Raw genomic sequence first — 21,856 nt, forward strand, 5'->3', positions numbered from 1 at the left:
GTTAGTCAGAGCCTGATGAAGGGGGTGACAGGCACACAAGATGTGGCTGTAGAAACAGCATAGTCCCTGAAGCTGCCCAGTGGATGTAGGTTATCAGTTGTGTGATTCTTGCGGGGACCCAGCTGAAAGCAGATGAAAGCTTGGCCAAGGATGTTGGTAGCGAAGACAGAGATGAGGAATATTGGACAGAATTTGGTGGTAGTTGGGATGTGAAGGTGTGAGGAGAGGATGAGCATGACTCTCAGACTTCTAGCTCGAACAAGTGCTCTGGTGTCATTTTCTAAGATGGCAAGACTGGAGACAGAGGAGGATCTTGGAGGTTAAGACCAGTAGTTCCTTCATACACACAGCAAATTCAAAGTGCTGGCGAGATATCTAAGTGGTTAAGTCAGGCTGAATATATAAGTCTGGGTCTCAAAAGAGAAGATTGGACTGGGACATATATTTGTGCATTATTAATATATACGTAAAGTCATCAGAATGAGTACTGGGTTGGAAAAGGAGACACAGGCTGAGCCCTAAGGCATTACATGATTTAGTGGTTAGAGGAGGAGGAGCTGGAGAATGAGAGCCTGGAAACACTGCAGAAAATGTCACACACAAGAGAGTAGAAAGCAGTGTGGGATACTGGGAGGTGGAGTAGGATAAAGGTAAAAAAATACCTATTCAACTTGTCAATGTGGATTGAGTCTCATAACCTTGGAAAGGACACATTCCGTGTAGTGTTGGCGGTTCCGGAGTGTGTGGATGATGAAAATCATGTCCAGTATTTCTGCCATAAGCATCTTTGCCACAGACATCTTTGCCCCAAGCATTTTGCTGCACGTTCTTACTACATAACTAATTGGCTGTAAAAGACAAAATAACTGGTTAATAGTTTGGTTTCATTTCTTCCTTGACAAAGTTCCAATTTTTATATTACATAAATCTTACCTAGCCCTCATAAAACTCTGTACGGTGACGAATAGATGTGGTGATCTTAAAATAGTGAATAACAACACCATATGTAGACTTGATAGAAAGAAGAGAGTGTGAAGCCAGACTGTGCGTTATACCATACCAGAAAATGATAATGTATCAGTGACAATAATAACAAAGCCCAGCAACAAATGCATCAGAGTGTTAGCATTTCTTCCATGTTTCCCATAGAACTTTGGAACATCTATAGACAGACTATGTGACAATATACCAAGAATGAACAGTATAGAAGACTTTCACAATGCAATGCTCAGTTTCAAATATGCATCCTTGTATTTGGAAAACTGATACCTTTTTTAATGAAGGAAGAAATGAATAATTTTATTACTTTTTATGTTTCATTATGTCCATTTTACTGTTTCCTCTTTTGTTTTTCATTATTTTATTTCTTATGGCAAAATTGTCTTACAGCCAATTAGTTATGCAGCAAAAAAAAAATATGCTTGCAAAAAATACTTATGGTGAAACTACCTAGAACCAATAACAGTAGGATGTGTTTTGAGAAGTTTGGCTTTGAAGACCAGGAGAGAAATAATGAGTAAGTTAGAAATAGAGATGTTGGGTTAAGAGAGGCTTCTTTAGAAGATGGGAACCTCCAGATCATATGTGAATGTTTAGAATCCTGATTCAGTGGAGAGAGGGAGGTTGAAGAAACAGGAGAGGTCATAGGGCAAAGTGTGAAGCCTGGAGAAGAAACACACAGCAGTGGGTGGGATCCTAGCACACCGGGAGGGCGGGATTTCATACCTGCACAATGTCCAGAGGAGGTTGCATGCAGATAAGGCAAGTTTTAGGCTGCTAATGGGAAGATGAGCCAACTTTGATCTGTTTACTTATACCTCATATGTTCTTAATGAAATGCCAGTCAAGCTTATCAAGCCTATCTGATAGAAAAGAGAGACATAGGGAGAAAAAGTTATTTTTAAGAGTCTACTTGGTCATTTGTGTCTTCATCAAGACACAAATCAAGATTAAAGCTCCTGGAACCATTTGCCTCTATGATTCCCAAACGCAAGACTGGCTTGGAAGTCTTTGGAGATGGTAGATGGAACATTCAGTGGGATCCTTCTGGGGGTTCTCACTTTTATAATCCCTTTCAGTGGCCCCAATTCACCTCAGCTGTGTTGATGTCATGAGACCAGTATTGACCTCACAAACTGCCCCCTGATGATGCTGACATTTGAACTACTAATGTCCAGCTCTGTGTGCCATGTCTTCATCTTTCCTTGATGCCAACCATGCCTGCATATCAGGGAAGCATGCTTGGATCCCATGGCTCTCAGGTGTACCAAGCACAACTGTAAGGTAACCACACCAGTTCTCTTCTGCATTCTTGGTTCTAGAAGCCAGCCCAAAGGCATTTGTGCGTGTATATTGCCTGTGTGGACTATGTGTGTAGTGTGTGTGGGGGGGGGGGAGTAGTTACAAATTTTAGAGCAACTGCATCACCAGTGAAATTGATGTATCACTTCCTAATATGAAAACGTGAAGAGTAATGCTCCTCTGTACAAATGACAGCTTAACATAATTATTTTTTTTAAATCAGCTTCAAATCGCAATTGTATATGTGATAGGAGAGAACATGACAGAGTTACCTCCTCCAGAGTCCCAAGACCAAAGCAATATTAGATAGTCATTGCACTGGTGCTCCAATATGTGGCTTTCTGCTCCTATAGAAACAGATATACTGACTATAACTTTTGTGAGAGGAGAGTATCACATATAATAAATTCCAATATTATTCAGGCCTAAAATGAACAAAGCTACAAGATGCCACAGTCTCAAAGAATTATTAATTCAGCTTAAATAATTTCATTTGTCTTCATGTTCTTGTTTCTCCCTGTCCCTCCCCCTCCCTGCTTCCAGCCCCAAGCAGACATCCATGTTTTCTAGCTGCAAAAACTTAGTAAATCTTTGAGTAATGACTGAATGGATGTACCCAGTTCTCAGAAATCCAAATTCCAAGGTCAACAACTAATATCTCCCCCAAGATTCTTAGAACTTCACCAAAGGCAACACAACCTGTGAATAGAAGTTCAACCTATATAGAGCTTCAAGAAGGTCTGACTTAGGACTCTGTCTCTTGCTTTCCTTTTATATTACATAATTCATTTCCTTCTTACATATACTTCCCTTTCAAATTTTTACCTCAGACCACCTGGGTGTCTCAGTAGGTTAAGCGTCTGCCTTTAGCTCAGGTAATGATCCTGGGGTCCTGGAATCAAGTCCCACATCAGGCTCTCTGCTCAGCTGGGAGGCTGCTTTCCCCTCTTCCTCTGTGATCTCTCTCACTTTCACTCTCTCAAATAAATAATCTTTAAAAAAATGTTAACTCTTTGAGGTTGTCATACAAGGAAGAAATGTACTAGAAATTGAAGAAGGGTCTAATATACCCAGGAACTCAGTAAGTTTGCAATATTTCAATATATCAATATTCTAATATTCTTCTTTGGCCTCTCCTCTGAGCTGGGGGGCCCTTTAGCATATAAATTGGAGACAAATCAAGCATTGGAAATAGCATAAATTCCAAGTTTTAGGTCGGAGAGTATCTAAGCTATGCTTTTTTTTTTTTCTCTCCAACTATAAAAGCTGGAAAAACTAAGTGGTTTTCTCAGTTTGTAAGTTTTTCCTCTCTTGCTCTACCTTGATGTTTCATTTTACCTGTGACCTGAAAGTCATCTGATGGCCACGAGGTCAGGCATTATGCCAAACAGAGAAGCCCAGAACAAAACACCAGGGACATCCTCCCACCATTTTCTTCAAGGAAAGTAATTCTTAACAATAATTTGGCAAGTCTCACCTTCCAACCAATCTCCTTCAAAACATTGGGGGCAAAAGAATATTTATCTCAAATGTGAGAAAAAGGGGGTGGGGGGAACGACCTCAGCTAAGAAATTATATTCCTTTTGGGAGCAGAAACCAATGTGGAATTTATTCTTTAACTTACATTTTTCAGCCTTGTATCTCAGGATGAGCAATTCAATAATTCAAATGCCAAGCATATAATCCAAATACTAAGTAGCTAGTTTTTAAAAATCAGGTATGTGAAGATACTTGAATATTAGCAGCATTTCCAAATGATTGTCTGAGTCTTTCTTATCATTCAAAGCCGCAAAACAAAACTCTACATCATAAGTAACAGACTCTAATAGTTGGCCAATATACAGGCTGGGTCAGAAAATTCCTTAACGTGGCATCCAGTGATTTCCAAAAACAATTCAATTTCAAACAACGATCCTTCCAGATGTGACATTTGGGCAGAATTGTTTGAAAACTCTAGAAGTAAATGTGAAATACTGGTAGTTTCCAGACAATCAAACTACAATTGTTGAGGTTTGAGATTGAGCTGTGCCGTTACTCCTATATATTAAAATGCTATTTATAATTTGTCGGTATGTGTATGACATGCCTGAGGGAATGGAAACTTAATTATACACATTCATTCTCAGTCAAGTTTGTTGAAATTATGCTCTAAATGGCTGCAGGCAAAATTCTGACTTTGGGAAATGAGTCTCCGGTGACCCGGTCTCATATTTTGATCTTGTTCTCCTTTTTAGGCCTTTCTGCACCCTGTCTGTCCCTGCCAATCCCACCTCTCTATATTGTTGGAAAGGGGCTGGGAGAATTCTATAAAATACTTCACAGGAAAATCTTTCATAGGACTATTTGCTTTTGGAAAGAGGATCTGGGGGGAGGACAGTGTTCACCCCAAAGGAATGAACATTCAAGGTAGTCAAGAGAACAGACGTAGGAGTGTTGCTGGTTTCTCTCAAATCCCACCCAGTGGCTGACTCTGTGGACAAATAAGACCGAAAATGATACTCTAATAACCTTTGGTGACCTTACCTCCGCCTTGTTTCTAGAAACATCAGACAGACCTGGGATCAGATAATAGAGGAACAGTGACGTCACAGGTCTTTGACTACTAAACTACTAAACTACTAAAATTTCCAAGCTTCAGTGTACCCACTGTGAAAGGCTGAACGAAAGATCTCCCATATAGTACCCGGGATGGTATCTGACAAATCATCCCTCGTCAGCTCCTTCGCAGGGGCAGGGGAGGAAGAGCTACAGTCTGAGTGAAAACAAGTTTTACTAATGACTCACTACTCTGTGCCTTATGTTCTGATTTGTAAAATGGGGCACTGAGTCCCCCCCGGAGGATTATAAAGTGAATTATTGGCATTAAAGCCTGTTAAGTGCTTAGTACAAGGCCTGGCACTTAGAAAGTGCTGGGTAATTATTAACTGCTACTTGGTCAGATATTCTCAATATTGGAATGTTCACAAGAATTTCTAAAAGAGATTTTATTCTTTTTCCCACAAGTATGGAGGAGAAAAACTTTTCCTTTTATTTCTCCATCCAAACTTTCTGCCTTCTCTGATATGCCTTGTGCACTTACCACAGACATTTCAATTATTTGGCCCTAATGGAAGGAATCAGGAGTGTGGAAAATCTAAAACAGCAGTGAGGGCCCAACTTCTTTCTGTTTAATTTTGTCATGCAGAAAGAGGAACGCTGTCAATGGTATGACACCCATCCAAAGAGCTGCACAGTCCCTCAGCCTCTGGCAGGACAGGCCCTGTTTTTGACAGCCAGCGATCAGGAGTGGGGGAAGCAAAACATCCTCCAGCAAGCAGGCATCTTATGGGTTTGCACCATTACTGTGCACACGATTGCTAGGCGGTCTTGGAAACCATTTTCAGCCACTAAAGTAGAAACTTCTCTAGACCTATGGATGGGCTTCAAGACTCCTGTTGAGTTCCATCAGAACTGCCTCAGTGCTAAATTCAAAGAAAGCAGGGGATTCTCACTGGGACAATCTGTTAATTTTCATTGTATGCCCTCTTCTCTAAACATCTCCCCTGCTACCTGGTGAATTTTGAATTCCACAGCCTGAGATTCAGTCCTTTGACTCAATGCACTGACTCTGTAGGACATCCCAGCAACAATGTAAAGATTTCCTAGATTGAAAACAAACCCCCCTCGGCCATTGGCACATTCATGCCAATTAACCATAAGTTCAGCTCCTTTCTTAGAAATGAGATATAAGGCAAATGCCTTGTATTGGAGCAATAGCTACTCAGGACCACAGGCGCAAGTGCTTTCCGGGTTTGGGTAGGCTGCATGTAGGGCAATAGAGTGTAGTAGAGCCTATGGTATTCTGGAAAAGAAGTCCTACCTAAAGATAGCACATTTAAAGCTTTTAAGAACACTGTGTGCCCATCAAATAAAACATGCCTGCCCATTGGCTGAAATTGTCATTGGTCCATCAGGTTACAATCTGAGATCCAGAGTATGAAGCAGAGGGGAGGTAGTTATGGGGGGAATCCTGGGTGAGAAGCTGTGAAGGGGACAGCCTGAGTTGTAAGGGACCTGTGAAGGGATGCACATAGTCGTGTGACAGCTGTGTGCAGGGACCTCTGGCATGCACACTTCATGCCTGAGCACAGAGTAACTCACCCCAGCTGCCAACTGCCATTTGGACTCCGTGGGAGTCCTGGGGACAATGAGGCTATTCTTGTGGGTCAAACATTCAGGCGTCTAACCTTCTAAGAATTTTACAGGGCCACAAAAAGTGCAGGATCCTAGAAAGATCCCACAATCTGGAAAGTGGTTTTCAGAACTTATACTCTGAGTTCCAACATGTTAGTGGGTGGAGAGGTTAAGAAATGCTTCCTCCACTCAGCGGGCCCCTTTGTCACCCTGTCCCTGCTTCTTGACTAACTTCACATGCAGTGGGCTCTGTGCATGCCACATAGGGATCTGTCCACCTGACCTACTGTCACAGAAAAAGAGCTTGGGAAAAACCATTTTCTAAATAAAGGTGGGGAAGTAAGTACGGTTATCCCAACTGTTAGGACAAGCTGCTGGTTCTGTACCTAGCAGGGTGCCTGTAACCAGAAGATTCTTCCTATCTGGACTACACTGAGTCACCTCCTGATAGACAACCCATTCCTCCAGATGCATTTCCACTTAGTGTAGGTCTCAACCTTCCAAAATCCTGAGCTATGCTTTTAGGAGGTGTCTCTGGGTTCTTTCTGCTCAGTGTGCAACTTCAGTATCAATATTTAGAACCTCATTGCTTTACTGGCTTTTGTGAAGTTGAAAAAAATCTCATTTAACCCAGATATTTACAGACTGACCATACTGTGGTCATTACCAGTCACACTCCCAGAAACAAAGTACATGTCAACATACATAAGAATATTAGGAGGCTGAGTCCTGAGACGGAAAGGATTGTCATGTGTATCCCTCCCATCACCATCGCCTTTTAATTTTGTATCTTGTGACTTGTGTCATTACAGACTAATGATTGCAACCAGCTGGTTTGAAAACTGTCTTAAGGCGGGGCACCTTTCTCTTATGTACTCATCAAGGTCATGGTTTACACCAAAGGAGACGGTTTCTTTTTCAGGATGTTCTTAGCTCTGGGTTCCTTGAGTCCTCTTTGACTCTTAGATTAATGAATGTCCCCAAATGAACACAGGACATATGGTTGTTTTAATGCAAGGATATTATGGTACAACTTTAAAAAAAAAAAGGAAAAATTAAACTGTATTTTTGGTTTCATTTCCAAGTTATATGCAAAGCATGTTCTTTGGAAGAAACAGGCAGGCATTTAATTTACATACATATTTGGTAATAAAATGACATCCCTTATGTTTTGATGTGGTTGCTTTGACACAACACCATTGAAATGACCTCCTCAAAAGGAACAGGCCAACTGTTTCCATGACAGCAAAGAAACCCAGCAAACTACTGCCTCCCAGTGCGCAAACCTGGGAGGCTTCCTCTGCTCTCTGGTAACACATAGCTAATTGTACTTGTGGCTTTCCAGAACCAAAGCTCTCAGAACTCTCTCTCTCTCCTCCTGAGGGAACTGAGCCAAGAGATGATAACCATAGGCTGGAGGAAGTCAAGGACAAGGCCAGCGAAAATGTAGAGGAATGGATAGTATGAAGCAAAGGAAGACTTTGGATATCCCTGACATCACCTGAGTAAAGTGACTGACCTGACCTCTGTCTTTTGTGCACACACTCACACACACACACACACACATACATATATATTAAAAGACTTTGAAGTTCCCTTTACTGGAAGATGAGAAACTGGTGCAAGCGATGTTACAAACAGACCAGATGCCATGCACATGGGCATGGAGGGATAGCCCTACTTTCAAATTATTCATCTCTGCCCCAGGGCTGGGCTTGACAATCTAGAATTGGGCTTTTCTGAATGAAATTGTATGTGAGTGAGGTTGCTCCTGGTGCATTGTCTCGGGCAGAAATTTTGATGTCCTGGGGAAAAAAATCTCAATAAAACATTTTCTATTCTCTCTAGTTCTTTTTTCATTTTTTTTTTTTCTGTTTTCAAGAATTTCTTGGGAGACAAGTTAAAGGGTTTCAAATCTACATTGACTTAACAATAGTCTCTAGTGCCCGGCAAAAGTCACTCTAAGATACATCATTTGGTTCTGCAATTTCCTCTGACAGTGTGTGCTTCTGACTTGGAACTGACCGCAGTCCATGAGCACAGCAATGCAAAATACTCCCCTAAACTAGGTCTGAATGAATGCTTTTTAACCAGCTTTATTGGGAAATGATACACAAACAATAAACTGCACTCATTAAACATGTGCAATTCAGTGAGTCTTGACAGTTTTATGTACCTGCTACAGCACCACCATAATCAAGATATGGAATGTTTTCATCACCCTGAAGAGTCCTTATGACCTTTATTCTGCTTCCACGTCCAGGCAACCCCTGATTTGATTTTTAAGCACTAGAGCTTAGTGTGGATTTTCTATCCCTGGAATCAGGTGGTAGTGTATTATTTTGCATTTGACTTCTTTCAGCATAACTAGGCTCTGAGTGTTATCCATGTTGGTGCAAGTGGCAATAGCACTTTTCTTATTGCTGAGTGATCGCCCGTGGAATGGTAGGGTTATACTTTGTCTATCCACGGATCTTCCCACTTGTGTCACTGTTTTTCTTATCACTTAAGAGTGCTGTCTACTTCAGGGCAGGCAGAACCAGTCTGCATTTCTTCAACAAGAAAGAAATCCAGAGGTTTTAATATACGAGAATTATGAAGTGTCCCATGTGACCCATTCATTCCTTCATCTGATTCTATCTCAAAGGTATGAGGTCCTCATCCTTATGCTCAGATCTCAGTACAATCATGACACTTTTCATTACTTTTTTCATTGCCCTCTCTCTGTCTGCCCCCCACCCCACCCCTCGGCCAACAACACAGCACCTTAGCTGTGGAGCTGTGGCTGATGCAGTTCTGTCCGCAGAGAAAATACTGGCTGCCAGAATGTTAAGTCAAACCGCTCCCTAGTGCCTCATGTCTGGCTAGCTTCTAATGGCAAGAAAGTGGAGTCTGGGGTCAGGACCAAGGCAGGAAGGTGGCAGGACACCTGGAAGAGGCGCCTACCTTTGAGTGTGTTCTCAAGGACTGACCACTTATTTTGAACACACTACTTCCTTGCTCTCACATGCTTTCTCTCACGCCTTCACGACCTCCTTTAACATTTTCATGTTAACTTACTACAGTAATTGTTGAACAGGTCAAGTGCATTTCCACCTGTGCAGCAGTCCATTATACTGGCTTCTGGTTAAAACCCTTCCTTCCTTCCCACTGTAGGCTCCGTTTATCACAGCACTTACACATTTTGCCTTCTAAATGAATGAGTAGTTGATACACTAGTCTCCCTTACCAAGGAAAGCTAAGCTTGGCATTCCGCATGACCTCCAATATGGGGAAGATGCTGTCCTCAATTTAAACAGTTATGCTGGAAAGAGCAGAAGAATAAAGTCACGAGGGCAATAAAACTTGAGGACTGTGGGCTCTAGCTTGGAGTCTGGGGCCGAATTTGGTGTGGCTAATAGACCTGCTTCGTGGGGCTAAGGTTGGCGTGAATGAAGTCAGCATGAAGCGTTTGGCCTTTGTTCTGTAGCTACAGAGAACCACAGAAATTCCGGGTACCACATCAGACAAGCTAAGTCTGCACCAAACATAGTCAAGTGTAGAGAAAAGAAGGGGGCAGCTGGGAGGCTGAAAATTATATGTTGATTTGTCAGTCTAGCCACAAATGGGCAACACAGTACCAGGGGATGATTCAATCCATCCATCCCCCCAGATTATCCCTTTGGCTGCCACTTCTCAGCATAAGGTGGCTAATATGATATGGCTTCATTTAGTTACTTCTGAAATCATATTTTGGCTAATGCAGCCAAGCCAGACAAATGAGCTGAACAAAATTAAAATACCTGAAAGAGTTGTGTTTTGATTATCTTAGGTGGAAACAAATTCATGCTAAATTCTGTCTTCAGGGATTTTTTTTTTCCAGGTCTTTTTTTTATCACTTTTTAAAGTAACAGGGTGGAATTGTAGGGCCTCAATTAAGTTTCACTATGTAAGCATGTGGATGATGTATATTCAAGTATAAACAGTTGACAAAATAAAATGGTACTCGTGGAACAATGTAATTTAAGATACTGTAAATATTTTCATTTTACATTATAGTTTTATTTTATGCTGTGCAAAACTATTCATTGAAACATTAATTCTAGTTCCAATTACTAATTGATAACAATTCTAGATTGGATTATATACACAGACATGATTATCATCTTTTATCAGTTATTTAAGGAATGTTCAGAAAGTAATTTGGGCTCCACGATTTTTCCTTTTAGGACTGATCTGTTCTGATTACCTAATCCCAACCTAACTTTTAACCCTGGAGTTTATATTTTCTTTATTCTTATAAAAATGACACAATTGAATTTTTATTATAAAAATTCAAGCCGTTAGGAAAGTACAATGATCAGCATAAAAATTACTCCAAGATCCTTTCAATTTGACTTAAGTGGCTATCACTCCAAACATCTCTCTCCCTGTGCATGAACATATATAAATAAATAGGCATGCAGATGTTTTCATAGGAGCAAGTTTGTCATATCCAAATTATTAATACAGATATCATAGAGGCAAAAACAGAGATATTTAATTTTACTTTAATTTGACAAAAAGAAACGAAAGACAAGGTGATAGTATTCCTGAACTTTAGAAAATTATTTCTTGGGGATCCCTGGGTGGCGCAGCAGTTTGGCGCCTGCCTTTGGCCCAGGGCGTGATCCTGGAGACCCGGGATCGAATCCCACGTCGGGCTCCCGGTGCATGGAGCCTGCTTCTCCCTCTGCCTATGTCTCTGCCTCTCTCTCTCTCTCTCTCTCTCTGTATGACTATCATAAAAAAAAAAATTAAAAAAAAGAAAATTATTTCTTCACTACAGAATATTTGTTTTTAGAGGGCCCACTACAGTTAAGAAACAAAGATAAGTTACCAGATTTGGGGGAAAAAAATGTAGCTCCAGATTTTAATTTTACACAGTTCTAAGTGACAGTTTATCATGACACTAAAGAATTTAGTAACATTAACATCTTTGTCCCTCACCTTCCTTTGCCAAATTTTGATAGAGTATTTTTAGATGTCAAGATGTCAATTTTTAGATGTCCTTTTTTTTTAAAAATTCTTTTCTCAAACTCCCAATTTCTAGGGTCATTTTGCTTTAGTTCTAAGCTTAACTCGATCTATTGCTAGTCTTAGAGTCAAAGCTTCAGGATTTCTGAGCTTGTCTGATTGTTTCATCTCTGCATTGCTTCTATTTTTTAAATAATGTATCCAAAGGGGATCAGAAATAGAGTGATCACAGAATTTGTTCATCAAAGGGAGACACCTTAAAAAATGCAAGAAGGAGCTATTAATACTTGTCAAGACAACAGGTATCATGGGGACTAGTTTAGGCAAAGTAGGACTTAAGATCACCCTAAAGCCAAAAGTGGTGTTTCATATGTTCTTGCTCCAACTCAGCACTTTTTTGAGGCATTTAAATGGTGCCAAAGAGTTCCTTACACAAAGAAGCACCTATTTGGGGGAAAAAGTTTGATCTAAGTAAAGGTCCAACAGCTCACTTCCAGGGGTTAATGAGTGGGCTCTAGGGAGTCCACCAATCAGTCAAAATCATATCCATATACATGTGCATTTTTCTGGAAAGATGTTCATATAACTCATTTAGATCTTCAAAGGGTCTATTGACCCTTTATGTTTAGAACCTGTACAGATTGTTGAATATCTATATACATAAAAATATATATTATATATGTATATGAAAACCAGGTAGTTATTTGTGTTTAGAAGAAAACAAAACAAAACACCCTGTCAAATCAAATGATTAAATTATATGTTGCACTGTTAAATATAAATTTTTATGGCTGTGGGGCAGAGTTTCCGTGTATAAACTAGTATGTAAACTCCATATTTACATGGAGTAAATGTAAATCAGAAAAGTTACATTGCTGGATTATGCTCCCCTAACCTCCTAAGAATAATATCATACAAATATAATTTCACATTATTGTTACTTAGTTTTTGTTGTAGGATTAATAGAAGAAATGATCTAATGTAGAGTTTTTGACCTTTTGTAAAATTGCTAGTAATGACTTGGATTTCACTTTTCAGTGTCTCTTTCATGAAGGTTTGTACAATAACACTGAATGTTAGGAATATTTTTCCCCTTCAACCAGCTGTTACACTTCCTTCTATAAGCTCTATGGCAACCGAGTTGTACAGTTCACTGGGGTTACCTTTTAGCCTGAGCTGTCAGGAAGGTCACTGAGGCTATTAAAATAGATATCCTACTCTAGGATTACTGGAACCATTTCCATTCTTCTATCAATTCCTTGGTTAATACTGAAACATTCTCTTTTTTGGTCCTTATTCTGCTGCCATTGCTTAGATGGTGATATTACACAGCTATTTTTATTTTTTTATTTTTTTATTTTATTTTATTTTAATTCCAGTATAGCTAACATATGGTGTTACATTAGTTTCAAGTGCACATTATAGTGATTCAGCACTCCCGTAAGTCACCTGGTGCTCATCACAGCAAGTGCCCTCCTTAATCCCCAACACCTCTTTCACCCACCCCACTAACCATTTCCCCTCTGGCCACCATCATTGTGTTCTTTAGGCTTAAGAGTCTATTTCTTGGTTTCTCTCTCTCTCTTTTTTCTCATGTTCTTTTGTTTTTCTTAAATTTCACTTATGAGTGAAATCATATGGTATTTGCCTTTCTCTGACTGCCTTACTTCACTATTATACTCTCTAGCTCCATCCACACACTTGCAGGTGGCAAGATTTCATTCTTTTTATGGCTGAATAATATTCCACTGTATACATGTGCCACATCTTTATCCATTTATTTATCAGTGGGCCCCTGGGCTGCTTCCATAGTTTGGCTATTGTAGAAAATGATGCTATAAACATGGGGTGCATGTATCCCTTTGAATTAGTGTTTTTGTGTTCTTTGGGTAAAACACCCAGTAGTGTGATTCATGGATCATAGAATAGTTCTGTTTTTAACTTTTTTGAGGAACCTCCATACTCTTTTGCAGAGTGGCTACACCAGTTTGCATTCCCACCAACAGTGTACGAGGGTTCCCCCTTCTCCGCATCCTCTCCAATACTTGTTGCGACAGTTACTTATTTTCAGTTGTAAAAGTGAGTAGGTGGATGACTGGTCATGGCACTGACTAGGAGAAAAGTTGTTAAATGTCCTCTTTCCTTTGCCATGCACAGTCCTGGCCCAGAAGATTAAACATGAAGTGTTCCTGAAGGAGAAAAGACATTAGTAAAAAGGAGGAAAAAACTGCTGCGTGGAAAATAAAATGATAATGCCAATAGTGGCCAGCAAAATGATTGGAAACATATGAAAGTTAGTGGATTCAAGTTAAAAGAAATACACACATCTGAAAGCTTTCCCTGAAGTGCTCAACCTCCTCTGTCCAGATCCAGCCCCAGTAGACTTTCCCAGGAAATCAGGAAGCAAAAGCAAATTTGTGATGAGCCCTAACAAAAGTTTATTAGGGGGCATTTAACTGCCCCACCCCATAAAACAGTTCACACCTGAAAGAGCCCTTCTGTAGATTGGGGGATTAAGTTCTTAAAGAATGTTATACTTTGATGTTAAAAAAAAAGTAATGCCTCACCCCAGAATATCTGAAACATTGACAGGAGAACTGTTGATCTAACCATTTGCTCTGCAGGAACTTTAGACTTATCAGCTTCCTCTTTGCCTTCCTTTTGATTACAGTTTCCTGGAATCCATGGCCCTGGCAAGGCCCCAGGTAGTCAGCCCCATGCTGCAGGGCAAAGCTTCACTGGCACTGCCTTGCTGGGCTGGGGCTGTGCCGAGTCACGGTAGTGCCTTAGCCAAGAAAGGGTCTTTTACCTTTTTCGCTGGGGCACCCACCTCCTCTTTTACTTCCCCTCCAACTTCCCCACACCCACATCCATCTCAAAACACTAGAGAAAGAGGCTGAAGAGCAAACCCGTGGCAAGGAACCACGAGATGGAGATCGTTCAGCTCTCTGCAAGTTTCAGATTGACAATCCTGAAACTAATGAAAAATAAAGAGGTTCTCTTATCTCCTTTCAGACCAGCAGGGATGCATTTTTCTCTTTCCTGGTGTCTGGGTTGCTCGCTTGCACTTCCCTAGAGCAGGCTTAGGAGTAAAATTTTAAAACCTAAGAATATGGAGTGTGTTGCAGGTTCAACTGCAGTTCAACCACAAATAGAGCATGGAGCAGGCTTTGGAAAATATAATATAGAACATCTTAGCCTTTTTATGGTATTAATTTTCTCCCACATCCCTTTAAGTTATTTTGTGCATGTCTTCTGGCCTCTGCGTCTGTCTGCTTTCTTCTAATTTTTCCTTCCAAAAGAAACCTTCTGACATTGTGACATGAATGTCTTCATTAATGACCCGTGCCATTTATTTTGCTTATATGCTTGGTTAAATACTGGATTTGGCTCATACTTTTCATATGGAATATTAATATTCATTATTCTCAAAGTAGAAAGACAAGCTTCTCATGTTAAACTAAAAAAAACCTGTATTTAATTAATCTTCGAGTAAATGAACATGTAAAAAACAGTAAGAAATTGTTGGATGTTTTGAAAATTATTGCTTCTGCTTTAGCCTTTCTCTTAGGTCTTGAATTCCCCAAATATTTTTAAAGTCACTTTTCAGGCATTATTAGATCCTGTTACATGGCTAATAAAAAAGAAGGCTAAAACCTATTCAGTCATTTTTTGATGAATGTGGTTTATTGGCATAATTCAGCATAGAATAAGAGAAGAAAAACATTCTGCTTCAAATAATGTGCTTTTGAAAAAATTATTCTTTTAGGGCACCTGGGAGGCTCAGTCAGTTAAGTATCAGACTCTTGATTTTAGCTCAGGTCATGATGTCAGGGTTGTGAAATCAAGCCCCAAACTGGGCTCTGCACTCAGCTTGGAGTCTCTCTCTCTCTCTTCCTCTGCCCCTCTCCCCTCTCACATGCTCTAGGTAAATATATAAATAAAATATTTTAAAAATTATTTTTTAATTATTGAAGTAGAGTTGATATATGTTAAATTAGTTTCAGGTATAAAACAGTGATCTGACAATTCTGTTTATTCCCAATGCTCATCCCACTAAGTATAGTTACCATCTGCCACAATGTTATTACAATATTACTGACCATATTCCCTATCTGTCTCATTTCAGTGACTTATTTTAAAACTGGAAGTTAGTACCTCTTAATCCCCTTTACCTTATTTTACCCATCCTGCATCCACTTCCCCTCTAATAAATAATGTGTCGTTTTTTTTTTCAACTGGATCATCTCAGGAGTAACTCCACTTTCCATTTTTGCTTAGTGTGTGTCAGTGGCTTTACTCACCTAGAATCTTGTCATATATGCTTGGGTATGCAGAAACCAGAAACGTGTTTCCTTCTTATTTTGATTTTGCTCTTTCCACTGCAGGTATAACCCCCATTAGCCTTAGTGAAAAGCTGGCTGACTCTCCAACATGCACACATTTTACCCTTTTTATATATACCCAAAGGAAACCACACCACCAACTTAATTTGTTTCTGTTTTCATGCCACCCAGTGCTACTTACACACTTATTGGAAAAGGTCATTTCATTCCACTGAAGTTTTGTGCAGCTCAGCTTAACTGGGTCTTCCCATTATTCGGTGAGTATTTTTCCTTAATTGAGTTACTATCATGTTCTCTGCAGTGCTAAGAGAATCCCAGATTTTTTTTTTCCAAAAATCTCAGTAATTTTTGCTATTCTAATTCCCAGAATCCAAATCTTTTCATTGTCTGAAGATGGTTTGCCTCATACTTAGAAGATTAAATTCATCCTGTAGGAGCTCCACTTATGCCTCCCTTCTTGATCATCCATCTCTCTTTCACTTTTTCTCTATGTCCTTGGAGGCTAACATCTCCAGTTACATCCCGGGATCCCATCTCCTCATACCTCCTCTGAGACCTCGTTCTCTTACTTATTATCCCTCTTCTCTGAGTCCTAACAGGCTGTCTCTACCTCAGACACTTCTACCCCTAAAACAGCAACAAAACAGACCTTTTTTTAAAGATTTATTTATTTGAGAGAGAGAGAGAGAGAGAGCTCGAGCAGGGGAGAGGAACCGGGGAATGAGAGAATCTCCGGTGAGTGTAGAACCCGATGCAGGGCTTGATCTCATGTCCCTGAGATCAGGGCCTGAGTGGAAACCAAGAGTCAGAGGCTTAATCAAGTCAACCAGCGAGGCACCTCAAAAATGGATCTTTCTTCAACTCTACCTCTCAAATTTCCTTTCTGCAAACTTTTTGAAAGTGGATTTCTGTTCTCCTTGACCTAATCCTTAACTTCTAGCAGTTTAGTTGTTATCCTTATCTGCCATTGGAGCTAAACTCTCAAAAGTTACTGGTATATAATCTGTCGGCAACCAAATCTAGTGACTTTCCTCAACCTCCCCATTACTTAGTGTGCCATTGGACAGAACTATTGACACCACATTTCTGGAAACCAGAAGTGTGTCCAGAATTCTGAGTGGAGTCTTTTGTCTTCATGCCCTTTTTCTTTAATTGTGAACTTGAACCTTTATCTTTTTAGGCTGTGATTTCCCTTGACCAGTCTCTTTACTGTAGACATGCTTTCAGGACTTTACCTTCATACATTCTCTATATACTCCTTTTCTGGAATTTTCATGGTTTTAAACATCTTCTTTATGTGCATAGCTCTGAAATCCATGAATTCTGAATGGCAGGCCTCTATTTGCTATTTCAGCTGGACTATGTTTGAATTCTACTAGGTTATCAAATGCAACAGGTCCAGAACAGAATCCATTTTTTCTCCTTCCCCAACTTGCCTTTCTGTTTCCTTACCCCAGAGCCACATGGACGCTCAAGCTCTCATAGATATGGTGCCAAGACATGGTGCCAAGACAGCCCTTGATATACATTATCAGCAGACTAATTTTTTGAAGTACATTTATAAGTTAGTCCCCTATGTAACAGTTTCATATCATTTACAAGACAAAATCCAGATCTAAAAAAATATATTTTATTTATTTATTCATGACAGACAGAGAGAGAGAGAGAGGCAGAGACACAGGCAGAGGGAGAAGCAGGCTCTATGCAGGAGTCTGACATGGGACTTGATCCCTGGTCTCCAGGATCACACCCTGGCTGATGGTGGCACTAAACCACTGGGCCACCAGGGCTGCCCCAGATCTTAACATGGCATTCACGGTTGTTCATAGCATGGCTGCAGCTGAATCATCTGTTTCTAGTTCTCAAGGCTACACTGATCGCCAGGCAACTATTTGTTATTATTAATAAAAATATTTTATGTTAGTTGCTTTTCTCTGTATTCACCTTCAGGTTTTCATCCCTGAGGCTTCACTCACACTGTTTTCCATCTCCTGTGGATGGACGGGTGGAGGTGGGGGGCTCTTGGAGCATGGCTTGGTGGAGAAGTGGCTACTATCAACCAACTCCCAGATGCGATTGATTAACCATCCTGCCTGGGGGTGGAGCCTGGTCCATATCAAAAAAGGCCTAGAATCACAGGAAGTTGTTCAGGTGGTATACAGTGTTAGTTCTAAACTCTCCAATGACACTTGGGACTCTACTTTTCAGGAATATTGGCATACTAGACCCTGACTTTATTGAAAGGATACCTGATTTATTTCCGTAGTCTCTGCCAGTGTTGAGAATAGCCAGAAAATAAGTGATCAATAATTATTAAATGAGAAAACACATTTAAAACACATTTATAAAGTACCAATTTGTAGAATTCTGGTGATCTCTTTATTTCCTATTATCCTCCCAAGCCATCCTTACTCCCACCCCAATCACTCAGATGACACGGTTTATTATCTTAATTGCCAAAAAAGTTCAATTTATCTGGTGGTTGGAATTTTTTTAATGTGATTGTCTAGTTAATTTGAATGTATTATAATTTTAAAGTATAATTTCTGCACTTGAACTTTATCTAACAGATATTTTATATTACTTGTAGCCAACAATGATAAGGCGTCCACCAACAGTTGTTTGCTACATTTGTGGTCGTGAATATGGAACAAAATCTATTGCCATCCATGAACCACAATGTCTGAAAAAGTGGCATAATGAAAACAACTTGTTACCTAAAGAGTTAAGGAGATCAGAACCTAAAAAACCAGAAGTCAGGACCATTACTGGTAAGTTTTTGAAAAAACAAAAACAAAAACAAAAAACTTGACTGTATAAGGGGAGACTTTTCTCGCTAAACTTATAAGAGGACAGATATTCCTTTCTTAGTTATTCAAATAACTGAAATCAGCAACCTATTTCCCATTGTTACCATTAAGAAATTTAGCCCAATGTGGGCATATTTTTCAATAACACAAAAGAAACAAGAAATCCAGAAATCGATAGGCAATGCCCAGATCATTGAAATTTTGCAACTAATATTTTGTAAAGCACCGCACAAGGCAAATAAAACTCCATAAGCTGCTGTGAGTGTGGCCTCCTAACAGAGCCTTTGCTTGCTCATTTAGGGTGAGAACAAAGTAGTTCAGAGAATGTTTGCCAGGCAAACTAGGGCTTGCTCATCTTATTTCTACCATTGTCACTTTCTCAGTGGATCCCCTCAAAGGAAAATCATTCTTGGTCTTAAGAAAAGTATTATCTAATTTATTAATCCTCCTTATGTAACTAGATTTGTATAACTGGAGGGTACTCCAAGTCTTTTAGTATAAATGAGTCCTAAGTACCTTGTTAGAGATGTGACCCAAGAGAGTTCTCTAACAACCTAGAGTGGAATCTAGATTGTCATGATAAAGTTCTAAAGGCTGCTAGAATCTGACTATTCATAATCCTTGCCAAAAGTAGGAGGACTCATCATTCAGATGGGAAAAGAGCCCAAGATGAGGGGCCCCTGGGTGGCTCAGTGGTTGAGTGTTTGCCTTTGGCTCAGGTCATGAGCCTGGAGTCCTAGGATGGAGTTCCACATCACGCTCCCCACAGGGAACCTGCATCTCCCTCTGCTTCTCTCTGTCTCTAATGAATATGTAAATAAAATCTTAAAAAATGCCCAAGATGAACACATCCATCCATAGAAATTAGAGCATTTGCCCACAAAGAAGTTTACTTTGCTGAAGCTCTCTTCCTAGAAATTCTCTGTGGGATCAAAAATCTGTTTTCTGCACTTCTGACTATATCAGCTTCTCTGCCTGAGTATAATGATCATGAGTCTAGAAAAGGAGAGAGAAACAACTGGTTTGAAGGGGGGTTCATTAGTCTGTTATTGCCCACAAGTGGAAATGGGAGGCCTTATAACCTCACTTCCCCGCAGTTTTGCTCTGGGCCCCGTGCTGTTTTTGTTTCTAAAGGCATCCTTCATCTGGAAGCAGAGAGAATTCCCATCCCATTTTCCACTCCATGACTTACTGTGGTCATGGAGTCCAAACAACCCTTCCTCCGGATCCAAAGGCAAAGCCCTACTCCAACATTTGTAACCATGTTACAAAATCATCCCCAATGAGACTCAATAAAGTGGAATGTTTGAATCCATATTACCATGTATGAGTAAGGAGAAAGTCCGTGCTGTTCTTTTTTCGATAATTTTCAAAGCTCTCAAAATACATATCGTATCCTGCAATGGAAAGTGATACTGAGTTTGTCCGAGGTTGTACTGGGGTTCATTTCCCGTGGAGCGAAATAAAGAACCTGAGGAGTAGCAGGATGGGAATCTAAAGTTTGCTATGCTTGTGTGAACCATTAGGATGAAGTCATAGGAGAATGCCTGGGCTTTAATGAAGAAATATTTGCTGTGAAAATGACAAAAAGAAAAGTATGCAATTTATGTTTGAGTGCCTGGCTACACTTAGGGGGGGCCTATTTGGGGCGATACGAAGACACAGTCAATTTAATGTACTAAAGCCATTCTATTTAAATAAGGTTTATTAAAGCTAAATCCCACACTGTTTTTCTAAAATAAAGCCATATGCCTTTTCTCGTACTCTCTGCCAGTGAAGATTATACATATTTCGATGTCTTCCTTGTTTTCTTAAGGACACTTCTCTTCATCTGATTAACTATTCTGTTTGCATTCTTCACTTAAATTATTTAAAGAATCTTCAAGTCTATGGCCATGAAGAGATGATAAATTTTTAGGATATCATTCATCCTAAATTCACCCTAAACTGTCAGTTTTGGCCTATTAAGAACATTCCACTGAAGGATTACAGAAGAGGAAAAACACAGATGCATGTTCTTTTCCCTTTGTCAGTTTATATTTAGAGTCAATTGAAAGAAGGCCAAAAGTTGTATTTGCAAGATAATAATGTGTAAGCAAAGATGTTAATAATTAGTAAAGAATGCATATCATAACACATAAAACAATATTTTCCCCTTTTTTAAAAATCCAAGGAGTGAAAAGTCTCCGGTTCATAGCTAACTTTTTACTCAACCCTTGAAAGAGGGAGCGGTACTCTTTTTTTTTTTTTGGCAAAAATCGTCTGATTTGTTTAAAAGCCTCAGTCAACAGGTATTTCCTGAAAATATTTTCCATAAAAAGTAGAGTATGGTTCTCCAGAACAAAAACTGATCCATTTTACCATTTTTCTTTTCTTTCCTTTTTGTTCCTTTTTTTCTTTAACTTTCCAGCCAAAGGTTTCTATGATCTCGATGCCTTAAATGAAGCTGCTTGGACCAGTGCCCTGAGCCAGTTGGTTCCCTGTAATATTTGTGGGCGTACCTTCCTGCCAGACAGGCTGATTGTTCACCAACGATCCTGTAAACCCAAAGTCGCCAAGTAAAGCCCTCTCTCCCAGCAAAAAGTGTTACAGGAATTAGATCATTTGAGAGAGATTGGGGTATGGAGGGAAGGGGGAAAAGGAGGGAAGGAGAGGAAACAAGAAACACTGGAACCCACTCAAGGCGGTCTAGTGTGGGAAGCCAGCTCAGGGCTCTGGTGGCACGAGTGTGACCGTGACCATGATGCGGTGGGCCAACGCTCTGCTTTTAACGAGTAGCTGTGTGCAGGAGCACAGACACACTGGGGGCCGTGTCACACCCCATCAGACAGAATTACAAGTGGGCTGCACCTCATCTGGGCTGGCATTGTTGTCTCCAGGAAATATCAGAGCCAACTGTTGCTGTTTTTGTTCCATTCTCTTTTCCTGAGCAAGATTTTGAATTTCACAATTAGCACCATTATTATTTGGGGAACAAGAGGTTTCAGGTGGCAATTTCAGGCAACTCCTTAGTCTCAAGAAAAACTGGATTCCTTCCCATCCCTGTGCTTTCTGAAATAATGTCCCACTCCCTGCTTCCTCTGACCCAGGGAGACGTTTTTAATTGAGCTGTTGATCGGGAATCTTCTTGTTTCTATAAAATCACCACCCAGCAAGACATTAAAAAAAAAAAAAAAAGCTAAGGAGTTAAAGTACTAGGACCATGTCTAACTCATACTCCCTTACCAAGAG

At 40.0% G+C, this 21,856-nt stretch overlaps 1 protein-coding gene across 10 annotated transcripts in view; it reads left to right on the top strand.

Annotated features, from left to right (window-relative positions):
* LOC112649994 (zinc finger protein 474-like) overlaps positions 1–21,208 on the top strand; it is a 53,206-nt gene extending 31,998 nt beyond the window's left edge. For 3 of the 10 annotated variants that reach the window (XM_025432606.3, XM_025432605.3, XM_049115997.1), the window contains 2 exons: positions 18,406–18,586; positions 21,036–21,208. In XM_025432606.3, coding sequence (XP_025288391.1) covers positions 18,406–18,586; positions 21,036–21,187 — 333 coding nt within the window. In that variant the 3' untranslated portion in view covers positions 21,188–21,208. Of the gene's footprint in view, positions 1–2,078; positions 2,284–7,819; positions 8,277–15,986; positions 16,075–18,405; positions 18,587–21,035 lie in introns of those variants that run through there. The other 7 variants (XM_049115999.1, XM_049116000.1, XM_049115998.1 and 4 more) reach the window with 7 other exon arrangements.
* Positions 21,209–21,856: the final 648 nt, after the last annotated feature.

The sequence above is a fragment of the Canis lupus genome, chromosome 11, assembly GCF_003254725.2.
Source record: "Canis lupus dingo isolate Sandy chromosome 11, ASM325472v2, whole genome shotgun sequence".
NCBI lineage: Eukaryota > Metazoa > Chordata > Mammalia > Carnivora > Canidae > Canis > Canis lupus.